Here is a 21,862-nt window from a genome sequence, read left to right as displayed (position 1 = left end):
TCTTTTTGGAAGTTGGATTGGACGAAAAGTATTAAAAGACAAGCGAATCACGAATAAATTGGCTCTGAGATTTTACGTACAAACGCAACAATGTCGGCTTGTTTTTCAATAATTTTCCATTCAGGTTGCATGGGTCACGTAGACCTCGCGTCGCGTCGAGACGATCGAGACCGATAGTTAAATTTCTAAGGTAGTATTGCAAATTTATTATTATTAAGGAATGCTGTTCCCGCGATACGGTAACTGTACTATTCATAAGCATCGATACATGATTTTGAAATATCGTATAGTAATGTTACGTTTAGTAAGGAAAATATATCAAACATCCTGAACGGAATACGAATATCCCATTAAGGGAAGCGAAAGGGAAGGGAAAGGGTGTTAAAAGGCACGTTTGTGCACTTTAGGATAAATAAAACGAAGAAGTCGATTTGTGCGCGGGTGCCGAAAGATTGCCGAGCAACGGCGACGGCGACGGCGACGGCGACGGCGACGACAACGGCGACGACAACGACAACGCGCGCGACGGTTTAAAATATTAATCTGAAGCGCCGCGCGCGGAGGAGGCGAACGATGTAGCCCTCGTCGCGCGATATTTCTTTTCCCGCGTCGCCAACTCCCGCGGTGACGCACGGCTGTTTCTGGCGTCTGACAAACGGGATACCCCGTGACCGGTTTTTACAAACGGCATAATCGGCCTGTCGGCTACCGTCGCCGCGTCGCCTTCGTAGCTCGCGCGGGCGCGCGCGCGATATAGGGTGCGGGATAACGGAGCGACTCCGGGACTCCGGACGCTGAAAGGGCGCAAATGACCTCGGTTTGCCACACCCACGGAGAGAATTATCATTTTAAATTTGTAAATGTACACGCCGCGGCTATTAGGAGGAGAGACTCGGTGCTTCTCGGTGCTTCTCGACGGGGCGGGGTATAACGCTTGAAGCAGGAAGATGCTGCAACGTCGGGGAGCGTTGCCGCGTCGGAACGAGGGAAAAGATGATGGCTGTGGCCATTATTATGATAATACCGCCGCTCCTTGGCGAAGCTTCTCCGCGCGCGGCTTCGGCTTTTGCGTTTCCGCATCTTTTCGCTCGGCGAGCTTCTCTTCTCTTCTCTTCTCTTCTCTTCTCTTCTCAAGGCGGCGCACATACACTCTATACGTGTCGTCGTCGTCGTCGTCGTCGTCGTCGTCGTCGTCGTCCGCTTTCCTTTCTTCCCATAATACAGTCGCGCTCGTGAAAGTCTAGCCCAACTTTTTCGAATCTTGCATGTCGGTGTAATGGATATCCTTGCTATCGATAGGTGATGCTGAAGGATGTTGGAAGGCACGAACGCCAAGTTAAAGATGAAATCTTCCTAAAGAGTCAAAGTCTGTCTTCATTTCATAGCGGACGCGTATATAAAGCTTCCCAGATTCTTTCAACTTTTATCTATAGGTTCTTTCACCAATTTAGATGTTTCCTTCATTTCGGACCTATCGGAGACGCAAATATTATTTAACTTATAAATGATGAGTCTATAAAAATTTTCTTAACTTAAACTTTCGGAATGCAAATAATAAAATCTTAATTTTAAATAAATTTCACCAAAAGTTGTAATATGCTTTTAATTTAGAAATAAAATATTGTTGAAAATTATCGCTTGACATTTACTTGTTTCAAATATTTAATTTTGATTGAGATAAAGTTGACTTTAAATTTATTAAAGAGTACGTATCGATGTACGTGAGATAAAATATTTTCTTATTCATTTATTGTCGTTATAACTGTAATAATATAGTTTTATGTACGGTTTGAACTTTCAACCTCATTTCGCGTCGCTCGACTGATCAGAGATATAAGTGACAGAGAAGTATAATTTCAGGGTGAAGGCGATTATAAACTCTGCCCGCGAGACAAGGTGCTCTTCATCTCGACGCTGCATGGAGGATAAAAGGTACGAATTTCCAATACCGAAAATCTCGACTAGAATAAGTGTGATCTATCCAAACATTGTAAAGTTTTTTCATGTACATGTCAAATATTTGATACTTCAGTATTGTTGCATTTTAAATTGGACACATGAGGAAATAAAATGTTTTTTTTTACTAAGTATATTCAGTTTCAAATAATAATTATGAGATTGTTTTATCGCATCACAGTTTTGGGAGCTTTCTAAATTGATTTTATTATCATTGCAAATTTTATGGGAAGGGAATGTAAATTTCTTGCCCAATCTTTATTCTGAAAGGCCGTTTGTCTTATAAAATTATTGATTATTGTTGTTATTTGGAAACTTTGCTTGGAAAGACGATACTAGTTGTTTTTTTTTTTTTGTGGATTTAAAGCTAAACATTCTCTGTTTTTAAAGAAAAATAAGTATATATTTTTGAAATTTAGCAAAAACGAGAAGAAAAGTTTTATATGGAAAAAGCAATTTTCAGCATTCCATAATTTATATTAGATTGTAAAAAGTGATTGTTTGCAATTGTTTTGCAATAATTTATGCAATGAGATCAGCATTCGTGTTTCAATGTTATCAGATTTGGCCATTCAATAATTTATATTTTTGAAATTTGGCTTATTATTAGATACTATTCAGTTACGTGTTAATTCAGAAACTATTACGTGGTCCGTGAATAATAAGTTATCACGTTTTGCGCGAGTTAACTGAAAAAGTTTTAAATTACGTCAATCAGTGTTCGTGTATATAATTCGACTTTATTTTATAGTCACGCGTGAATTGTATGTTTCCCTTGTTGGTTTTGCGTTACCATTTTTTTTTTAATGTAACGCAAAGTGGGATATTCATCGAATATCACGTTTATCAGAAACGCATGTGATGCAATTCGACGGGTATTTAATTAAAAGCAGAAACTGTTAAAGTTTAAAAAAAATGTTTTTGATAAATTGAAATATCTGTAGATAAATAAAGAATTTCTTTAGATACTTACTTTATATTACATAATAAAGTAAACTGTGAAATTATTTTTCAATCAACATTTAATCCTTTTACTGGCATTTTACTGACATTCCAATCTGCAGTACTATTGTCACACTTTGTCCTTCGAAATCACTCATCCTTTTCCTAGTCTACTAACTGCAAGCGCAATTTGACAGCAATGCGTACCTTTTACGCACATTACAGGCTTGAATAGCTTTACATATATTGCGTTGAAAATGCATAACGCGAGGTAACACGTGTTTCTCTTTTATTGAAAGGAAAGAGTTGAGTGACGGAAAATCGATAGAAAAGTTTTGTCACAAGGATTGGGAAATTGTTAAATTGTGTTTTATATTGGCAAAAATACATTTGATATCTATAAAAATTTCAGACAAATATCAAAATTGTTCTGTAATTTTCTATATAACTATAATTTAAAATGTAGAATGCACATCTGTCTTACCACAACATACTTTCATTTTGTTTTAATTTTATATACAGGTATTCCTCTACTTACGACTATTTCAATTTACGAATTTTTTGACTTACAATTGGCATGCGTAATTGAGGTAATTTTACTTTTTATCACTTGAAATTAAACAAGCGTTTCAAATAAATATTTATGTTATAAGACCAATATTATATTAAGAATAATATGGTTGAGAAAAAACAATTTTGTTTTGTCATTTAAAAAATAGAAATTTATAATTATTTCTACTTATAAAATAATTATTTTGTATGAATAATGTTTTGCTTAGATGAAATAATATGTATAGTAAATATAAATGATGTGTATAAATACATAACAGCAGTGTTTAATGCTATATATTGTTATTCGACTCGCGATTAATTTGATTTACAATTGAAGACTCGAAATGTAAAGTCTAGTAGAGCGATATCTGTATTGCATGTAATTGAGAGCTTAAAAGAGATAATTACAGCGTAAAGAAATTATTTTAAGATGAAGTATTTTTTATAGATTTTTGGCTGTTGGAAATGATGCCGCAAATCAAATTTTATTAGCACGTTAGGTTTCTGAAATAATTGAGATTTAATGTGCCAAAAAGTTTTTTTTTCTATGTTTGAAATTTTTTTGTGAAAAAGGTTTGAGTGTATTATTTATTCCCTGTAAAATACATTTTTTAAATTTTGATACGTTTGTCTTTTTTTTGATTTTTTGATCAAAATTTCAAGATAATGTTAACTATTTTTACAAAAAAAATTTTAAATAGTGCAAAAGTCATTTTTTACACACTGAACCTCAATTATCTAGGAAATGTTGCGTATTTATGAAAATTGACTTGCGGCGTCGTTTTCAATCTAAAAATCTATATAAGAAACACTTTATCTGGTTGAAAATAATTAAAATTGTTTTGTAAACTAGTATAATTAAAAATCATGTTTTTCTTTAACAATATCTATCAGCAAAAGTTATCTTATGTATTACTTTTAACTAGAAAGCTTGATATTCTTGTAGGTTTTTATCTTTTTTAAAAGAATCAATATGCATATGTTAATCCATTAATTAAACTCTTTATTCAGTTACACAAACGTTACACAAACAAGTTAATCTTCTACGTGTATTCTATGTATTTCTATATAATTTATAAGAGTATAAAGCATCTTTTTTTAAACACGGATATATTCGTCAAATCTTGTTGAATTTTGCAAATCTCGAATGATGAAGGCAAGTGGCTTCTAATTAAAGCGGATGAGAGGGGGAGCGGGGAAAGGCTGCGCCTCGTTAGTATGTATCGAACTGGTAGTCAGTTGACGCATCTATGAAATAGATTTCGCGACACCGGAACCAATCAATCGCCGACGCGGATCGATGGGATCCACCACTATACCGTATAATAATCTAGCGATATACAATGGCACCAATTAATCACGCGCATGAGCCACGCGGAAAATCGGCAAGAGAGAGGAGTAGGAGAGGGAGAGGGAGAGGGAGAGGGAGAGGGAAAGGGAAAGATCCTAACGAGCATCGATCTCTCTCGCTCTAGCGTACTTTCCGATCCTTTGGCGCTCGCGTGTGCGCGCGCGTGCACGTGTGCGCGAGTATGCGAAACGCATCCGCCTATCAACGGGAGCCTGAGTGTGTCGCAATCGCTAATGGCCTGGCGGGCTTGGATGGTCCGGTGATTAATTGTGTCACTCGTGATTACATTACGGACGCTGCGGATCCACTATATTATATACGGTTATACGTGCGTGTAGCGGGCGGATTGCGCGTTACGTACGTGCGGCGCGCCGCGTCGCGTCGCGACGGTGTATCCGTGCGTGTTTGCCGGATGCTCGAGGAAGCGCTTGGCGCGCTTGTACGTGCCTATAAGCCTGAGTCGGTCGCGACAGGGAGGGATGATGGTAGAAACGTCCGGCTAATCTGCCGCTAATCCACAAATGCAAGGTACATCTCCTACCCCCAGATGACGCGTGCGAAGAAACGTCTCGCTGATGCAACGGGTCCCGTTCGCTCGTTTCTGCGAATATCGCGAATGTCACGGGCTTTTTGTATTTACCCGCGCCGCGCGTCGCCTGCGTAGATGTTCGCAGCTCAATCCCCACGCACGTATTTTAGTCCATAATCTGTACGCACGGCTCCGTACTTCCGGTCCGATTCGTGAGTCGCGTGTGAAACGGAGGGGAATTCCTTATTTAAATGTGAAACGAAAATCTTTATGGAAAAATATTTCCATGTTACGCGTAATGGAAAAGAAAAATCTTTTCGCGAATTAAGCTTTCAGGGAACGTGGATAACTTTTATTCATTTAGACTTGACGATGTATGCGTATAATTTTAAGCTTATCTTAAAGTTAAAAAGCATACGGCATTGTATGTGGCAAAACTCCTTCAAGTATATTCTTCTGTTCTATAGAACTATTGTTTCAAACGTGAACGAAACATCTGCTTTCAGACGCTTTCTTACGATAGTCGTGAATAAAACTTGCATGTCTATCTAATAATTATCTCGAGAAGTAATAAGAAAGTTTCGACATTCTTAACAAATAATTTCGAGTTTTGTTTCTAAAACTATTCAAAGTATTTTCCATGTGGAATTTAAATCGACACATCTTACATCGAGTTTAAACGTTTACGTGACTCCGTGTGCAGCGGAGTCATCGGAAGCGGCAGACACGGCAGGCACATGCACATGTTCGCAGGGAACTCGAATTAGACTCGAAGGCGAAAGGTCTGGATTCTCGCGAAGATGAAATCGGCCCGGCATTGCCATAGTATTAAAGTTTCGCGACGTCTCTAACAGTTGTTCCACTTTTAAACGCAGGTATAATTTCTGTTATCTCCAACTGGCGCGCGCGATGCCGCGAAATATAAAATAATAAAGGGGTACGACGACGAAAACGAGACGGGACGGCGCGCGGCGTCGGCGGCGTCGGCGGCGTCGGCGGCGGCGCGGGTGGGAACTTTGGCCATTATGTCGAAACAGTTTGGCGCTAACGCGTCTTCAACTTTTAACAGCTTACCCTCGTATTTTGTGTCCTTTTCGCTATTTCTTGCTATTTAAGCAGCCGAATCTAGTGCCGCCGATCACTTGGAGCTTTTAAGCGGAGATACATCAAAATCCCTTTTAACTATCGGAATTAAAACAATATCCAGAGCTTGCTGAATATCTCTTTCTTTTCTCGCCGGTAATTACGCAGTACTTAGTGTCGTATAATTACGTTTAACCTACGGCACCCCCTTGCAAGTTCTACTATATTTATTTCAGTTTACCGCCACCCAACAATTTGGCTACTAATCCTCTTAGTTGCTTCCTATCTGGCGCGCCGGTACGCGGCTTTTGTATTTCGATTCCTGTACGTACACCACGATTAAGTACTACATTATAAATACAGCGAAATACCGAAATATGTTTTCTCAACTAAAAACTGCAATGTATAATGAGTTCATAGAAAAGGAAAGAGGATCGTATTACTTTCGTTGTCTTGTTATAATTATAGCGTTACATTTTGTGTATTAATAATAATAACTTTATTGAGCGCAATTAAACATTATCATTATTATTATCATTATTAAGACAATTTTGTCAAATTAATATATTTTGAATAATGACGTTTTTTATTATGGCCATTTTTGGCGAATTTATCTTTAATTTTGCTCAAATGTTTTTCCAAGTACTATGTTATCTTTCACACAAGTATTTGCATTTTTGCGATCAAAATAACTATTTGAAAATTTCAAACTCGCCGTTGAAGGATCGTGCTTTCCTCTCGATTGGGGACAAGGCAAAGAGTCACGCGGTAGTAGGTCACCATGATAGATCGATCAGGATCCGCTCGGAAGAAGGAATAATCTTGCAGAAATAACACCTGCCGACTTAGGCTTGGCTACGAGCCCAAAATCATTTCGACAGAATCGAATCCTATCTCCAACTGGCCTCCCCTTCTCATTTTCGCATTCTCTTTTCTTTAGGCTCGACGCCTGTTCACCTACACATCGTTCGCCAGTGCTGTTACTGGCCTTTCCGCCTCTTTTTTTTGTTATATATATAAAAATGTCTCCAAGACGCAGACCATCAGCATAAACTGAGTAGTTTTATGAGCCGTAGCCAAGTAGACGCTATCACGTTACATTTTCTTCAAGCGAGACGCCCGCACTGTTCCTCGCTTCGCGATTTCTGCTGCTGATCATCGCAGACTTACCCCGACCGACCGCGTTAAGGATCTCAACGGTGGCTCTTTCCACGGCGCCTTTTTTTTGCTAAGCTACCTTTTTCTTATTCTCGAGATCTAGGGAAAACGTTTTCTTACAAAGGAACGTTTGCAAATGCCCTCTTCAACAGTAATGAGCTCAGCATAGTTGCACAGTGGCTTAATATAAGAGATACATATTTTTTTCTGCGCATTTAAATGTGGATTTAACCAAAGAATTAAAAATTCAATAATTATGAAAGAATTTGATATGATAAACATTTTTGTAAGAGATTGTCTCCTTGAGAAGTTATATTCTTAAATCATTTTAAAATTTACTTTTTAAACTCTTTTCACGTATTTTATTTTAATTTTGAAGACACTTAGGCAGTAATATACAATATATATAGAGAGGAGATTTTAAAGAGGTTACATCTTTCAGCAATAATGTGTTTGAAATGTTGTGTAATATATTTAGTATCGATTTACAAGTACAAATGAATGTGACATGTTTTAGAAAAAAAGGCGTGGTTAAAAGTACAATATCTCTAGAATGATTTGACCAGTAGGTTACGGGAGTAGCCGTCCATAAAAAGTCTTGACATATAGCTCGTAAAACCGACTTAATTCGTTCTATAAAGGGAACCGCCTTTGTCAAGACTAGTACGACTAACGCTCGTTTTTCCTTTCGTTCACATATGCTTTACACGTCTCAGTCATTAGACCCATGCACATTCCGTTAAATTTCATTCATCACCCGCAATTAAAAAACTTGTACGCAAAAGTAATTTTAATTTGTATAGTTTGCAAAAGAGTTTGTTCTTTTTCTTTTTTTTTTCACTATGACAACACAAAATAAAATCCACTTGTTTTGCTTTACTCGTAAAATTTACATTCTTATGTGTGCATGCTTTTTTCAAATACAAGAATATTAAATTATTCACGAACGCTACATAAATTGAGCTTTGTTAATTTGTATCGTATACGTTGTTTTCGACAATTGCGTCACGAAGAATATTGTGCTATGCGAAGACACACGACGTAAGACGAACGCAACAATCAGTTGTTTCAGTGCATGTGCACTGAGCACTATTTTTACTCCCAATTGCACATGTATTGTACACATATTTCACAGCGGTACAGGGGGTAGAAAGAGCGCGCAGTGCAGAGAGATCCGGCGCACCTGTGCACTTTAAAAGGTAGACGACGGAAGAAAAGATAGGATAATAGAGAGAGAATGAGAAAGAGAGGAGGCGGAGGCGGAGGCGGAGGTGGAGGCGGAGGCGGAGGAGAGCGAAGTAGAAGAGAAGAAATTTTCTTTCCCTAATATCTTCCGATCTCCCGTCGAATGCACAACTCTGGCAAATTGGAAGGAGCGTGTGCACCCTGCCCCTCGCGGGCACGACGGTCCGGGGTGTATGTTAAAAGAGCGGATCGCAGAGTGGGGGATGAGGCGGATGACGGTGGATTGCACAATGCACGAGATTTCGTCCGGTCCATCGGAAGTCCCGTCGCGTCCCCACGGGCGGCTATTAGGGCGCGGGGTTTTCGCGGAGGGATTTTCTCCGCAGGATGGCAGGATAGCCCGACGACGCGTAGAACGGTCGAGGAACGAGGACGGGGACGGGGACGGGGATGGCAGATAATTTGTCCAGCGTCCCTTCCGTCACCCCTTCTGCTCTTTCTTCCGCTCCTTCGTCGACGTTTCGTCGATGCTCGAGAGAAGCAAGGGACAAGCTTGCGCCGCTGACCCGAATCTCAACTAGATACCTCTGTGTCTACTTTAGTCCTTTACTCGTAACGGGTACATGACTCTGGCTAATGTGCGTCAATTGCGTAATTGTGCAGTAAATACGTACGTACCAATGATTGAACATGCGGCTGTTAGATAATGTTCGTGTTTTTAAGCAGTCTTTTTCTTGTTTTTGTGCAGAAATATATTTCTTTCACAAATGGAAGAGATATTAACCGAAACTTTACATTCTTTATTCTTTTTGAAATTTGTAATCGCGAAAAGTTCTTGTTACAAGCCATACGTTTCATCTTTGAAATAAAACAAACATGTTTGCGTGTATGCATTTTTTCTTACGTAATATATACAACTAATCGTAATTATGAGTACAGCTTTACTACATCAAATTTTTCTTGAGTAAAATAAAATGTCTATATTGACGATTGTTGATTGATACATGCGGCTGTTCATACATTTCTCTTAGCGTATATACATTTTCATATGCTCTAAGCGATCGTGAATAATTGCCAAAACGAGTACACGTGAAATTCGGGGTACATTTAGACTATCAATTTTCGACATCACTCTATATTTCCAGTATCACGCGAGTCTCTCGTACCTCCCTGCAGAGATATCTTGCTAGTTTTGTATCAATACGGGACCAAAATCATATAGAAAGTATTGAATAATACATTCGCTGTTGAATGATATATATTTGCGTAAAGGAAGAAAGAGAGAAAGAGAGAGGAGAAAGAAAAAAGAGAGAATGTGTGTATTGGACAACTTTATATGGGACGCTTCGAAAGTATGTTAAAAATTCCATTTGTAGATAAAAATCAATTAGTTTACGGAACATATTCCGTTTAGTAATTTCATGTTTCAAAATTTATGAAACGACACAACGTCGGTGTCGTAAAAATATGATAACGATAGAATGGAATTCATAAACTAGGTAATGCGCTTGCTGCGTACTAAATGTGTTATGCTGTTCTATGGCTTTATTCGTACTTTCGTTTAACGCATTTATCGGCCGATCAATTCCGATTTTCGCTATTTCTCTCGAAAACAATGCACGGTACTCGAACCGTGAAGGACTGAAGTATATATTGTTGCAGTTACGACCTAAATGACTAATGCTGATAAAGTAATTTTTTTTTAAGCAAAGAGTTTTTATTTTGCATAAAATCTAATTTTTTAATTATATATCGTGTTATATTATTATGTGGAATTCTTTTGTAATATTGTAATAATACGTTTCATTTTAATAATTTTTTTACAATTATAACGAAAAATTACAACAGTTACAAAATCAAGATGAAATAAACAAATCGATAAAATATGGTACTAGTTAAAAATCTACAATATAATAATAATAATATAATATACATATGTAGCAATTTTAGAATAAATTATCCTGAATTCCGCATATAATATGTAATATAAAGTTTATATAAAAATTGTAAAGATGACTTACGACACGCAAACGATATAAAATAATTTTCTAGATTTATAACTTGAGTACAAGTTATAATGAAAATAAGCTTTTTATGCACATGAAAATCTTTTATTCGATAGTTGCATCTTGTTTAGTTGGAAAATTCCTCGGCTCGATGCTGAAGAATAATTTCTTCTATAAGGACAAACGCGAGGATTTTAAACGATGGGTCTGGTTGGCACGGAGATGGGAAAAAAGAAAATTTTGTGCGCCAGACTATCAAGGCGACTTCTTACTTTGGTAATTCCTCGGTAGTGCCTGGTTTCATATAACTGCGACTTTCGGTACGGTGAATTTTGGTGCGCGGGGCTGGTGCGATCGTGCCAGAGAGGGTGGTAAATGGTACTAAAGAGAGAACGCAATTTGTATGTACAGTAAGCCGCTGTAATTGCCAGACCACCTATCTACCACCGTAAATGCATATCGAGTACTCCGCCCCTTCTCCTCCCCTTTCCCTTCGCTTACCGCCACGCACAATTTACATATTATAATTTATAGATGAGAGGGACACCGCGCCATGGGAGAGAAGTGGCTGTTTCTCCCACGAAGTTGGAACTTTGTAACGTGCTCCGCAGTGATAATTCTTTCCGGGCTCAATGCTATTTTAGTCCATCGTACGCTGATTAAAGTTTACGTACTATATTTTATTTCTGATAATGTTTTAAAGAGAGGAATTACGTAAACTTGTCTTATTATAATAAAAGTCTTTTATATTTTAATACTTGACAAATGATGCACTTTTAACAACATTATGGCAATTACTTAGTTGTATATTATTTTACTCTAAGAATATTTAAGAATCTTTAAACAACATAGCAGATACTTTTGATGCTTTTAAATTTAATGCGGATCAAACATGGTAATTGTCATTTATGTAATAATCGTGACACTACTTGATGTTTTATTACGAAAATTAATAATATTATGAATAGAATACAGATATTTCTTTTCTTCTGCATTTTATACCATATTTTTCCAAAAAATCAACTTTAATAAAACCGTAATTAATCTTTCTTGACTTAATCATAAAAAGATATTTATGATTTTTTTGTTGCGATAATAGACTCATTCTTAGTCTTTTTCTTGCGAAATTGTTCGGTTAAAAGATGAAACTGAAAATATGTCGTAGTAATCGTTATTTTTATTCAGTTTTCTAGGAATTGCAATAGTTGGTCTTATATCGTAAGAAATCTTTTATTTCCGTAACGCGTTGCTTCTTGCTGCCAGAAAATTCTATTTTAGGAACATCGGTCCGTAAAAAGCGTAGTAAAAGTGAAGAGATGGTTTATTTTATACCGACACGCTTTTACGTGGCGCGACGAAAGCTCGTTGATTATAAACAGTGTCTTGGATGTGCAAGCGGGTGCACTTCGTGATAAAATCTAAAATGTTTAAGAGAGATGACGAAGCGAATGAAGATGTACGAGCGCGAAGAATTACCACGTGAAGTGAGAAAAAGAGAAAGAATGAGAGTGGACGAGAGAAAGAAAGAAAAGAGATAGCTCTCACTACGCTGTAACTAAGACGTACTTAGCCCGAGGGTTAAAAGGTGGAGAGCCATCGCGTGATTGTAGAACGTTATTCTACACCACATAAGCCGGCCAGCGAAGAAACGCTTCTGCCAAAGGTCTGCGCTTCCTCTTCAGTCTAAGGATACTAGCTGCAAGGCTCAAGTCACTCTTGAGTGATCTCGGATGATTTTTCATTAAGACACTGTACTCGCGTTCAATCTTTAAATGCTACGTAGACACGTGACAATAAATCAATTATTCATTGTATTGAAGAGTTTAGATTGAATTGATAAATTGATATTAATTAATTGATAAGGAATCATAAGGAATCCACCATTTTTTTGTTTTCTTTGTTTTTTTTTAAATTAATGACTAATGTATTATTATATTATCTTGAAAATTATAATTTAACTATTTCATTTTTTCAATGAAATAAATGAAGTAAGCTATACATGATACAACGTTATCAATTTTTTATGATAAAAGTGATGTCACGATTATTATGTGAATGATAATTATTATGTTTGACCCTGATTAAATATTAAATTTAAAAGCGTCAAAAGTATCTATATTATATTGTTTAATATAACGAATTATTTAAAGATTCTTAAATTTTTTAAAAATTCTTTTGTATACTTTTTCAAAACACTTATTATCATTGAATTATCAGTAGAAAAAAAGATGTGAAGAAAAAGTTAGTTCAAAAACATTAAAAAATAGTAGAACAGAAATGTGATCAGTTACGACACTTACGATGGCAGACGAAATTGTCAATTTCTGGCACATGCTAAAGGTTTAACGCTTAACTGCATCCGCTCGAACGGCTGCAGGTTTACGTCATAGATCTTTATTACCTTTATTGCCTCTTTATTTATTTTTCGACGATGTTTATTCGACAAGTTACGATTTGCTCGTTTCAAGTAATACGACGCGATATAGCCACTTACGAATAAAATTGCTTCGAGAACAGGGAGTTATCTTTGAAAAGCTAACAACAATTTGCGCGCCAATATATTTTTCAAATTGAGTCAACACTACATCGATAATAGACGTTACAGTAATAATAATTTTCAACGTTGCTTTTGTACACAAATATATACATTTACTATACACAATAATGTTGAGTCTTTGATTTCTTTTTTCTGCAACTGCGAGCATATGAATAGCATATGTCACAGGTATCTATTTTCTTTAGTGTTCTAGACAGAACGCTATTGTGTATTCTCAATCTGAGATATTACATTAGATATCTAAGATATTAGATGCGCGTAATGTAACTGATGGCTTTTTTATTCAGCAAATTTATATCGGTCTTTTGTTACAAGTTGTGACAAAAAATTGAAAGCGCGCAACTGCAGTGCATTTGAGGATTGTGTCAAGAGATTTGATATAGAGCGCATAATGCAAAGATCAGAAGATGTGGACTTGTATGAAGCGCTTATCATACCTACTGAATTGCTTATACAACATCACGTCGCAGGGATATCAAGAAATAAGAAATAAACGCGTATGAAAGTGATTGAATGTGCATACATGTGTGAGAATACTCGCTAAAAGAACCCTTTTATACAGCTTCCATACGCAGCCATAATAGAATCGAGAAAATGCAAACAATTCCTTTATTGAAAGCTGAAAAGTGTTGGTGAAATAAATTGTATATAATATTAATAATAATAATAATAATTTTATTTACATGTTGTTTATATAGTAAATGTGGGATTTTATAGTCATATATAATTATAAAATTAAAATACATTAACAAAACTTTGCAAGTATATTTTTTGATTTGGAGTTACTCTTTTAGAAAATACCAATATAATTTATAAAGAATCAACAAATTATTTTCGCGAAAATTAATAAGGGTGAAAGAAAATAAATAAAACAAATTTCTTATTTCTTATTTGAATGCAAGTGTGATTCATTTCAACAGAGTTTTAATTTGAAATTTAATTACTAAGATATTTATATATCGAAAAGCTTAAGAAGCTGTGAAAAAGTGGCATCAAATGAAATTTTTGCCAAAGAAATGAGTTTTGCCGAACGAATACACCTGCAAAAAGTTTGGTGAATTATCAGTAATCAGTACTCCGTGTACCTCTAATCGAGTACCTAAAGAAAAAAAGTCTGTAATCATGCGAAAAGAATGTGAATCCTAATTTCTTTTATTCATAAATCTGTGACCAACTACGACTAGAGCTATTCATCAATATACATGCGCAACAAACTTACGTACACTTCATACTAATGAATGCTCTTGAATAAATCGATAAGTGCGAGACATCGTTCTTCGAGAAGACTCGCTTCAGTAGAGTTACCGTTAGAAATTCCGGGCATGGGCGTAACATTGAATATGCATTAGCGTCACAACGTCGTCGGGTGCAACGTCGAAGGAACGGAGGGTTGGCAGTGACTCACATTGTGACTGGAATAAACAAACTATCCCTTATAAGTCTCTTTCTCCGTTGACGACCGTCGCCGCGTCGCCGCGTCGTCGACGACGCGCGGCTAGTGTTTCAACGACAGGACCGAGGATCCTTGATCGAATTATCGTAATCACGCGTTTCCTCGAGCGGGACGACTCTTCCCTCCAATTTTATTTGCGCACCGCGCACGTTTTCAACGAACAAGGTCGACCTCTTCGTGAGGTAACTAGTTGAGGAGTTACTTTCAGATCCGCGTCACTCCTTACTAAAACGCCCTTTGTTAAGATCTTATCAATGAAGAGTCGACTGTTGTTGTTACGTCTTACGTCAGTAAACGCGTACTACTCCCCTCAATTCGCGTATCAGCTATCGTCTTGTAAGATTCGCGATAAAGTTTCGCGTGTGAATAGCTTGTGTAAATCGCCCGTTATCTCGAAATTTAATTAGATGTACTAAATGTTACGTCACTATTGTTACTTTCAACTGGAAATAATGCGTATGCGTGCGAGAAATGAGATATAGTCTATTATATTAGGTAACGCAACGTTGCGTTTGTAAGTTGGCATAAAAAGACATTGGAGAATACGAGTCTTTTTTTATTATTTTTCTTTCGTTATTATTCGGCCTATTAATTTATTAGTTTATTATTATTTTAAGAGAAGAGATAATATTTTCTGAGATGGGCAAAAATACGCTATTCAAAGAGCGGTGGGCGCTTACTCGTGGCGCCGGTCGTTAATTTGTCTCGGGGCAATCCATAACCAGGATCATGTCGTTGAAGGGAGTTGCCGGCCGGTCAAGGGGGTATAAAGGAGCTAAGCCGCGGCATATCGGCTCACACGTGGACGTGCGTGATAACGAAGCTTACCATCGTGATCGTTGTGCCTGCGTGTGCGATGTACGTATGTACATGTTCGCAGCGTGGCGCACGTGCGTGGTTGGGTGGATGGTCCTGGGGCGGAGCTTAAAGTTTGATATTACCTTGGCAAGTGTCCACGGCAATCTTATAACTCAAGTGTTCACTAGCTATTATGCGTACGGCGTATTCCCGCGCACGTGGGGGACACATAACGTCGATTCGCGACACTCACATAGACGTCGACGTGATTCGATCCTCCTCTACCTTCGATTCGTTTTCGAAATGTAAACGTACAAATCACAAAGTTACCGTAATACTTTTGGCAGCGATACGTAGCGATACGTACGTCCGAAGCCGCGTGCTGAAAGTTAAATTCGAACTTTAATTAATGTGACATACATCGGGCACGTTCGAAATCGCGCGGTCCGATGTTGCGTGAATATGCATTATCTATCGCCGCCGTTCATGTTACCACCCATTCGTAGTGCCGTCACGATTGCCGCGAAAAATTTCCCGAAACTCTCCTTCAAACGAACCAACACATTGTACAGAGTTACGAGCGCGTTCGCGATGTCGTGCGCGATGATTACTTGACACGCGAATATGTCACGGTACAGAAAGAAGTTACGGTACACATTCGTCGGGATACGCTATTGACGAAGATTACGGTTCGAGTTTATTCGCGTCTATCGTGTTTTGTAGGTTTAGAGAGAATAAAAGCGCTAGAGAAAGTTAGATTTTTACGCGAGCAAACCTATCTTGTTTGCAAACACGCTCGTGCTCGTATTTGATGACGATCTCCCGATTGTTGTATCGATCCTACATTGTCTATTGTATTCGATGAAGAGTAAAGGTAGGGACTTACCACCATATCGTGTCACGTTACGCTACACGCGTTATACTGTCGATCAAGCTTGTGCCGAACATTATTAGAGGTTCACCTGATTAAAACAAAAAGGAAGAGAGAGAAATTATAAGCAAATTTATACCTGAATTTATTCAATAGATATTTAAACGAACAGAATTAAGATTAATCTCCGCGTGATACACGGCGATGTATACGCGATGCTATTTTACTTTTAAATAACTTGTATATTTTGGACATGGTGTCGATTACGCTGTTGTTGTTAAACAGATATTCATAAAAAAGTCGACGCGAATTAAATACGAAACAATGAAAGTCAAGCAAGAATTATCGGTACATATTATTGAATAATAATATTTTTATTAATATTATTATTCACGAATTTGATTTTATGTGATATTGGAAATTATAGGCTCGTATGATTAACGATTTACCTCTATTTTTACATAATTGCATTTATTTATATTGAAATATTTTCTATGATATTTATTGTTTCATATTACATTAACTCCTTTATATAATTTCCAACATCGCATAGCATGTATCTCAATTTACGACAAATTTTTCGCCAGTTTTCGTGAAATATCAAAGATTCTTTGATTTTGGAAATTCTGCCAAATTTCACGAATGTGAGAAAAAGAATAGAAACAAGAGAATAGCCATATGAAAAATTTTCTCCGCCGCACCGCAGAAGCGAATGGTACTAGCTGAAGATAATTGTCTCGTTTCTCGCCATGTACGTATACGCAATGCGTCTATGTATACATGTGCGTATGTGTGTATACTCGTACATACCAGCTGTACTTGAGGAACGAGGAAAGAGATACGAGGTGCATGGCTTGAAACGAGAAGTAGTTATATCGCCAGGCTTGGTGCCAGAGACCCTTGTAAAGCTACCCTGTGGCCTCATTATAATAAACCGCGTTGGGGCGACATGACTTACGCGAACAAACGGTTTGCGGCAGTAGATTGTCTTCATATTCCTCTTTTTTCACGTATTTTTCATCAGCGCGAGCGCGAGCGCGAGCCTGTCGAATCGACGAATTGGATTCATCGCGTTATTGAATTCTATATTTATACAAAAGAATAGTAAGAGAAAAATTGCAACGTGCACTTTTTCCTCCGTGCAATGACGCAACTTGTAAGCCACATTTTCTTCATTTTGAGAAACGAAAAGATTTTCTGGATAAAAGTATTGGGAAAGTATTGGGTACCAAGCCAAATTGCGCTTTGAGAAAGACTTTCTTTTCTTAAAGGTGTTAAGCTATTGCGCTTACAATGAAATACTGTTCTAAAGACGAAGCTATGAGAACTTTTGCTGTAGGAGCAATAATAACAGCGACGCTGTCAGCAAACGAACTTTACTCCGAGTATTACGCTGCAGTAAAGTCTTGCTGTTCTTAATATTGTATTTGAATTAAAAACTTACGCTGCCATCTAACTGCAAAGGACTGAAAATTGTTAAAAAGTTATAAGGGACTCGTGCAACTATGTTGAGCATTCTTATAGGAAGGAAGATATCGAGCAATAATAGACGAGCTGCGAGTAACTTGGAGAGAAATAATAAAATAATGCTAATCTGAGATATTAACTTGCTTAAGGTGACGAAAGAAGCGGTAGAAGGCAACAGACACGGTAGAAGAGGCAATCTCTGTCGGAACAATATTTAAACTTCATTATGAAGCCAGTAGACCAAGCGTCCTGTTGCCTCTCGCTTTACTTTTTCTAACCAACCACCCGCTTCTCTCCTGCTACATCGCGCTGCTGCTGTAGTCCCGTTTTGCCTCGTATAGTTTACGAGATAAAATGCGAGAGTAATTTATTTTTGCAAAATCTATCATATTACCTATTAAATAGCGCGTTGTTTTTTTTTGTTTGTTTCTTTTTTAGCTTCTAACTAACTTTGCGGCTAACTGTCGCTTAAGAATTAATCATTACGTATCGCGCGATCGTGAAATATCTTGTTAGCTAGCACAATTTGGGTATACACGAATAAAGTTTAGATTTGACTTTACGATATGGGTTAAATACGGATGAAACTTAAAGTTGGTACGTAAAGTTTTCGAAAATCCAATGTACGATCTATCCCCGAAATCCTATGTACCATCTAAAACTTCTTTACTCGAATAGGAGTCTTAACGTTTCCACTTGCCGCGTATTTTATTGGAATATCTTGCTCGCTCGGATTGCATGGCGGACGGGAAAGGTGAAGGCATAAGGAAGTTGCCGAAGATAAGGCGAATTGAAACCTAAGGAGGTGTCGGCAGAAGAGGTTGAAGTGGTATCGGGGGTGTTGCTAGGTTACTACCTTGCTTCCGTTGATGAGAGTCGAAGGTAGTAGGCGACCAGGTTCAATGCGTACGTTCGAGGAGTACTAAGGTTCAACGTGCGGTGTACCTCAAATGTTCCGCTTCTCTTTTTCACGTTGACGATTTTAAACATCTTAATTTTCTTCTTGTTCTCTTTCCTATCACTTTCATTTGCCGCCCCATCTATTCAGCGGCAAAATAATTTTAGTCTGCGTCCCTCGTAGTATTCGACTTTGCGAATAAAATAAACAGATAATGACGTACATTAATTAATTAATGACAGGTTATCATATACTTTAGCAAAAGTATCTTTATCTTTATTTTCAGAAAATATAACGTTTAATAGTTTTGATATACATTTATTGTTTTATAATACCTACGACAATACTGCTTTAACTTGGAAATTTTCAGACTTACAACCGGCGCGGCGTGCTATTGACTAAAAATTCAATTAGTCAAGTAAATTATAATAAAGTTGATTAAACACTCGTTAACCAATGATCCAAATCAATATTTTTGTAATGAAACTTTTTGGAAATTCGTGACTCCAATTAGAATAATTTTTACGTTTAATTTTCATTATTTTTATATTCCTATATTGAAAATGATATTTAAAAAGTTTCTTGACACTTTACGACTTGATTTCACGTAAGACGCACAAATTACGAGATACAAAGAGAATTGAATTTTGGACGGTATACGTGTATATCGTTTCCAGAGGGTAGTACGCTGGAAAATAAACGACGTAAGCTTCCATTAATGGCTGGTCAGCGCGCGGTCGCTGGTGTTAAACACAGTTCTGGTTTTAGTAAGGATAACCGGCAGTAGACCTTCTACCAGGCGGCATGGCATCCCGTTAGATACACCCGCGATCCGTTACGCCGCGCGCCGGTCCCTCTTGTTTCGACGTTGCGGTTGCATTAAAACAACCTGTTACCTCGGAGCAAGTCGCGTTTTCCGGTGAGTTTCTGGCAACGATGAGCGATTTACCGAATAACGATGAAAATTAACCGATATTGCGCCGTTATACGTACGGTACTCCATACTCCATCGCGTTCGCGCGAGGCGCGCCTTAATTACGTTACACGTCCATACGACAAATTTGTTTTCGTAACGAGAACGAGCGTCGGGTTCCGGGGCTTTTCGACGTGACTGTCGCGATACGAAGACCTCGTGTGCGTATCCTAGCGTCTAAAATAATCGAGGAAAGAAAAGTGTCGCGCGATGATTGGTCTCTGGAATTCAGTCCGACCGCCGGCGCTGCCGCTACCGCGGAATGAACTTCCCTTTTAACGATTGCGTTTTCCGCTGAAAAGAAGCGAAGGAGACGGTCGAAGGTAAAGAAGGCCATTTCAGATCGGTACGTCCGTATGTATCGGTTCAATTTTCATTTTCACCTGGCACCTTCCAATTTTCCCCGGTACTCTTCTCTTTCCATTCGAGTGGGTACATACTCGAGTTAACGACTTCATCTGGCACAGCGGCGACGTTGTACTTGGTTCAGCGTTCGAGGCGAAGGCCTTGAGGGTTGAAGAAGACTGCCAGAAATGTCGCTCGCGCGGAATGGCGCGAGTGTTTCAGCAATTTCGAGGACGCCGGCCGCAGTTCCGGAGTGAGAGTTGGAAAATTAATTAATTTGTTCATTAGAAGAATCAATATTGTTATAGCGTCGAGACTCGCGCGGAGCGGCGCGGCGCGGCGCGGTGGCGGGCGACCGCACGGCAGCCACTTCTCTACTCGTTCTTATCGGTCGTCCTTGGGCCGGCGGCGATTTCGACCGGAAAACGTCAAGGCTTGCACGAGGGGCTGCGTATAAACTGATGAACGTTCAACATCGCGATATTCCATCTTTCAGTCTTGCCGACGTTACATTATTCCGCTCGCGAGTGTAAGTAGATTCGATCGTGCCGTGGCAAAGAAAATTCACATTAAGCCTTCATTGTCCGTCCATTGAGACGGTAACTTGGAGCATAAATTCTGTTCTTGGCTTTTAAATATAGAAAATGCCTAGTATCTTTGGCTTCGAATCGAAAAATGTTGTTTCTTGTCGTATGTGGCGTCACTTTCGATCGTTTCGATCCTTTTTGCCTGAGACTGACGCGACGAAAGACAAATGGAATTTGCTCTTTACGTTTGCAAATAATCGTACTAAAACGAAATATAACAGTGAAGACAAGAGTTTCTTCTTGAAAGAGCAATCAATTTTATAATTTGTGTATTAATTTATTATTAACGCTTTAGATTTTAGAATCGAAGCGTGTTAGCCGTCTTGCGCATCCAAAAACTCGAGAATTTTAGGATTATTTTCATAAAATAATTTCTCATTTTTATAATAATTATATTGTACGTTGAATTATTGTACAAAAATGATAAATTAAAGGATTATACATATTTATTAAATATGTAGTATATACATATAAATACATTTTCGAACTTGATAATTGCATGCATTGATAAAATTTTGATGCGAGAACAATCGTTTATAGTTTATAATTACAAGAAAAGATACGTACCATCTAGTTTCTGGCTTATCTGCGGTTTTCCGCCGCCAGCCGGTAGGTCGACATAATCGTTGGACGAAACGCGTACCGTAGAAGGACGATAAGATTCGTGGTGTAAAAGGGGAAGATGGGAGAATTGAGGAAAAGGGACGCCTGGAAAGCCTACAGCAATCATCGTAAGGGGATTCGGTGTCCCCTTTCGGCTCTTTCGTCATTGCGGTCCGTCCCAACCGCGTTTCCTCGAATATTCGCTCATCTCCGTCGCTCGCCGTCCATCCTCTTCTCTCCTTTTCCGATGTCATGAGAATGGGTGGTGCAAAACTCGGTCTAATGGCTCTGCAGGGGACGCGACAGTTGGATGAAAAAACAATTCCAGTTGCCAAATCTGTACGTAGCCGTGGAATCGGTCAGCGATTCTTCTCTAATGTACTCTGCCACCTCAAGTTCTTTCTTTTCTTTTTATGAATCTTTTGCGATGTTGGTCACGTCTCCTATTCAGGCTCTATAAATGTGATATTCCTTATAAATCTCGCACATATAGAAACGTGTACATCCATTTAGCGTAACATTGATATAACTTGAAACACCTGTCGCAT

At 38.1% G+C, this 21,862-nt stretch overlaps 1 protein-coding gene across 5 annotated transcripts in view; it reads left to right on the top strand.

The window, feature by feature from the left end:
* Nucleotides 1-21,862, top strand: part of LOC105201834 (ubiquitin-related modifier 1) — a 66,607-nt gene that overhangs the window by 5,028 nt on the left and 39,717 nt on the right. The window contains exons 5-6 of one of the 5 annotated variants that reach the window (XM_039453372.1): nucleotides 1,850-1,932; nucleotides 11,297-11,662. In XM_039453372.1, the coding sequence (XP_039309306.1) occupies nucleotides 1,850-1,932; nucleotides 11,297-11,300 (87 nt within the window). In that variant the 3' untranslated portion in view covers nucleotides 11,301-11,662. Of the gene's footprint in view, nucleotides 1-1,849; nucleotides 3,400-11,296; nucleotides 11,663-21,862 lie in introns of those variants that run through there. The other 4 variants (XM_039453371.1, XM_026133247.2, XM_039453370.1 and 1 more) reach the window with 4 other exon arrangements.

This window comes from Solenopsis invicta, chromosome 9 (assembly GCF_016802725.1).
Source record: "Solenopsis invicta isolate M01_SB chromosome 9, UNIL_Sinv_3.0, whole genome shotgun sequence".
NCBI lineage: Eukaryota > Metazoa > Arthropoda > Insecta > Hymenoptera > Formicidae > Solenopsis > Solenopsis invicta.
This window is presented reverse-complemented; position numbering and strand designations above follow the sequence as displayed.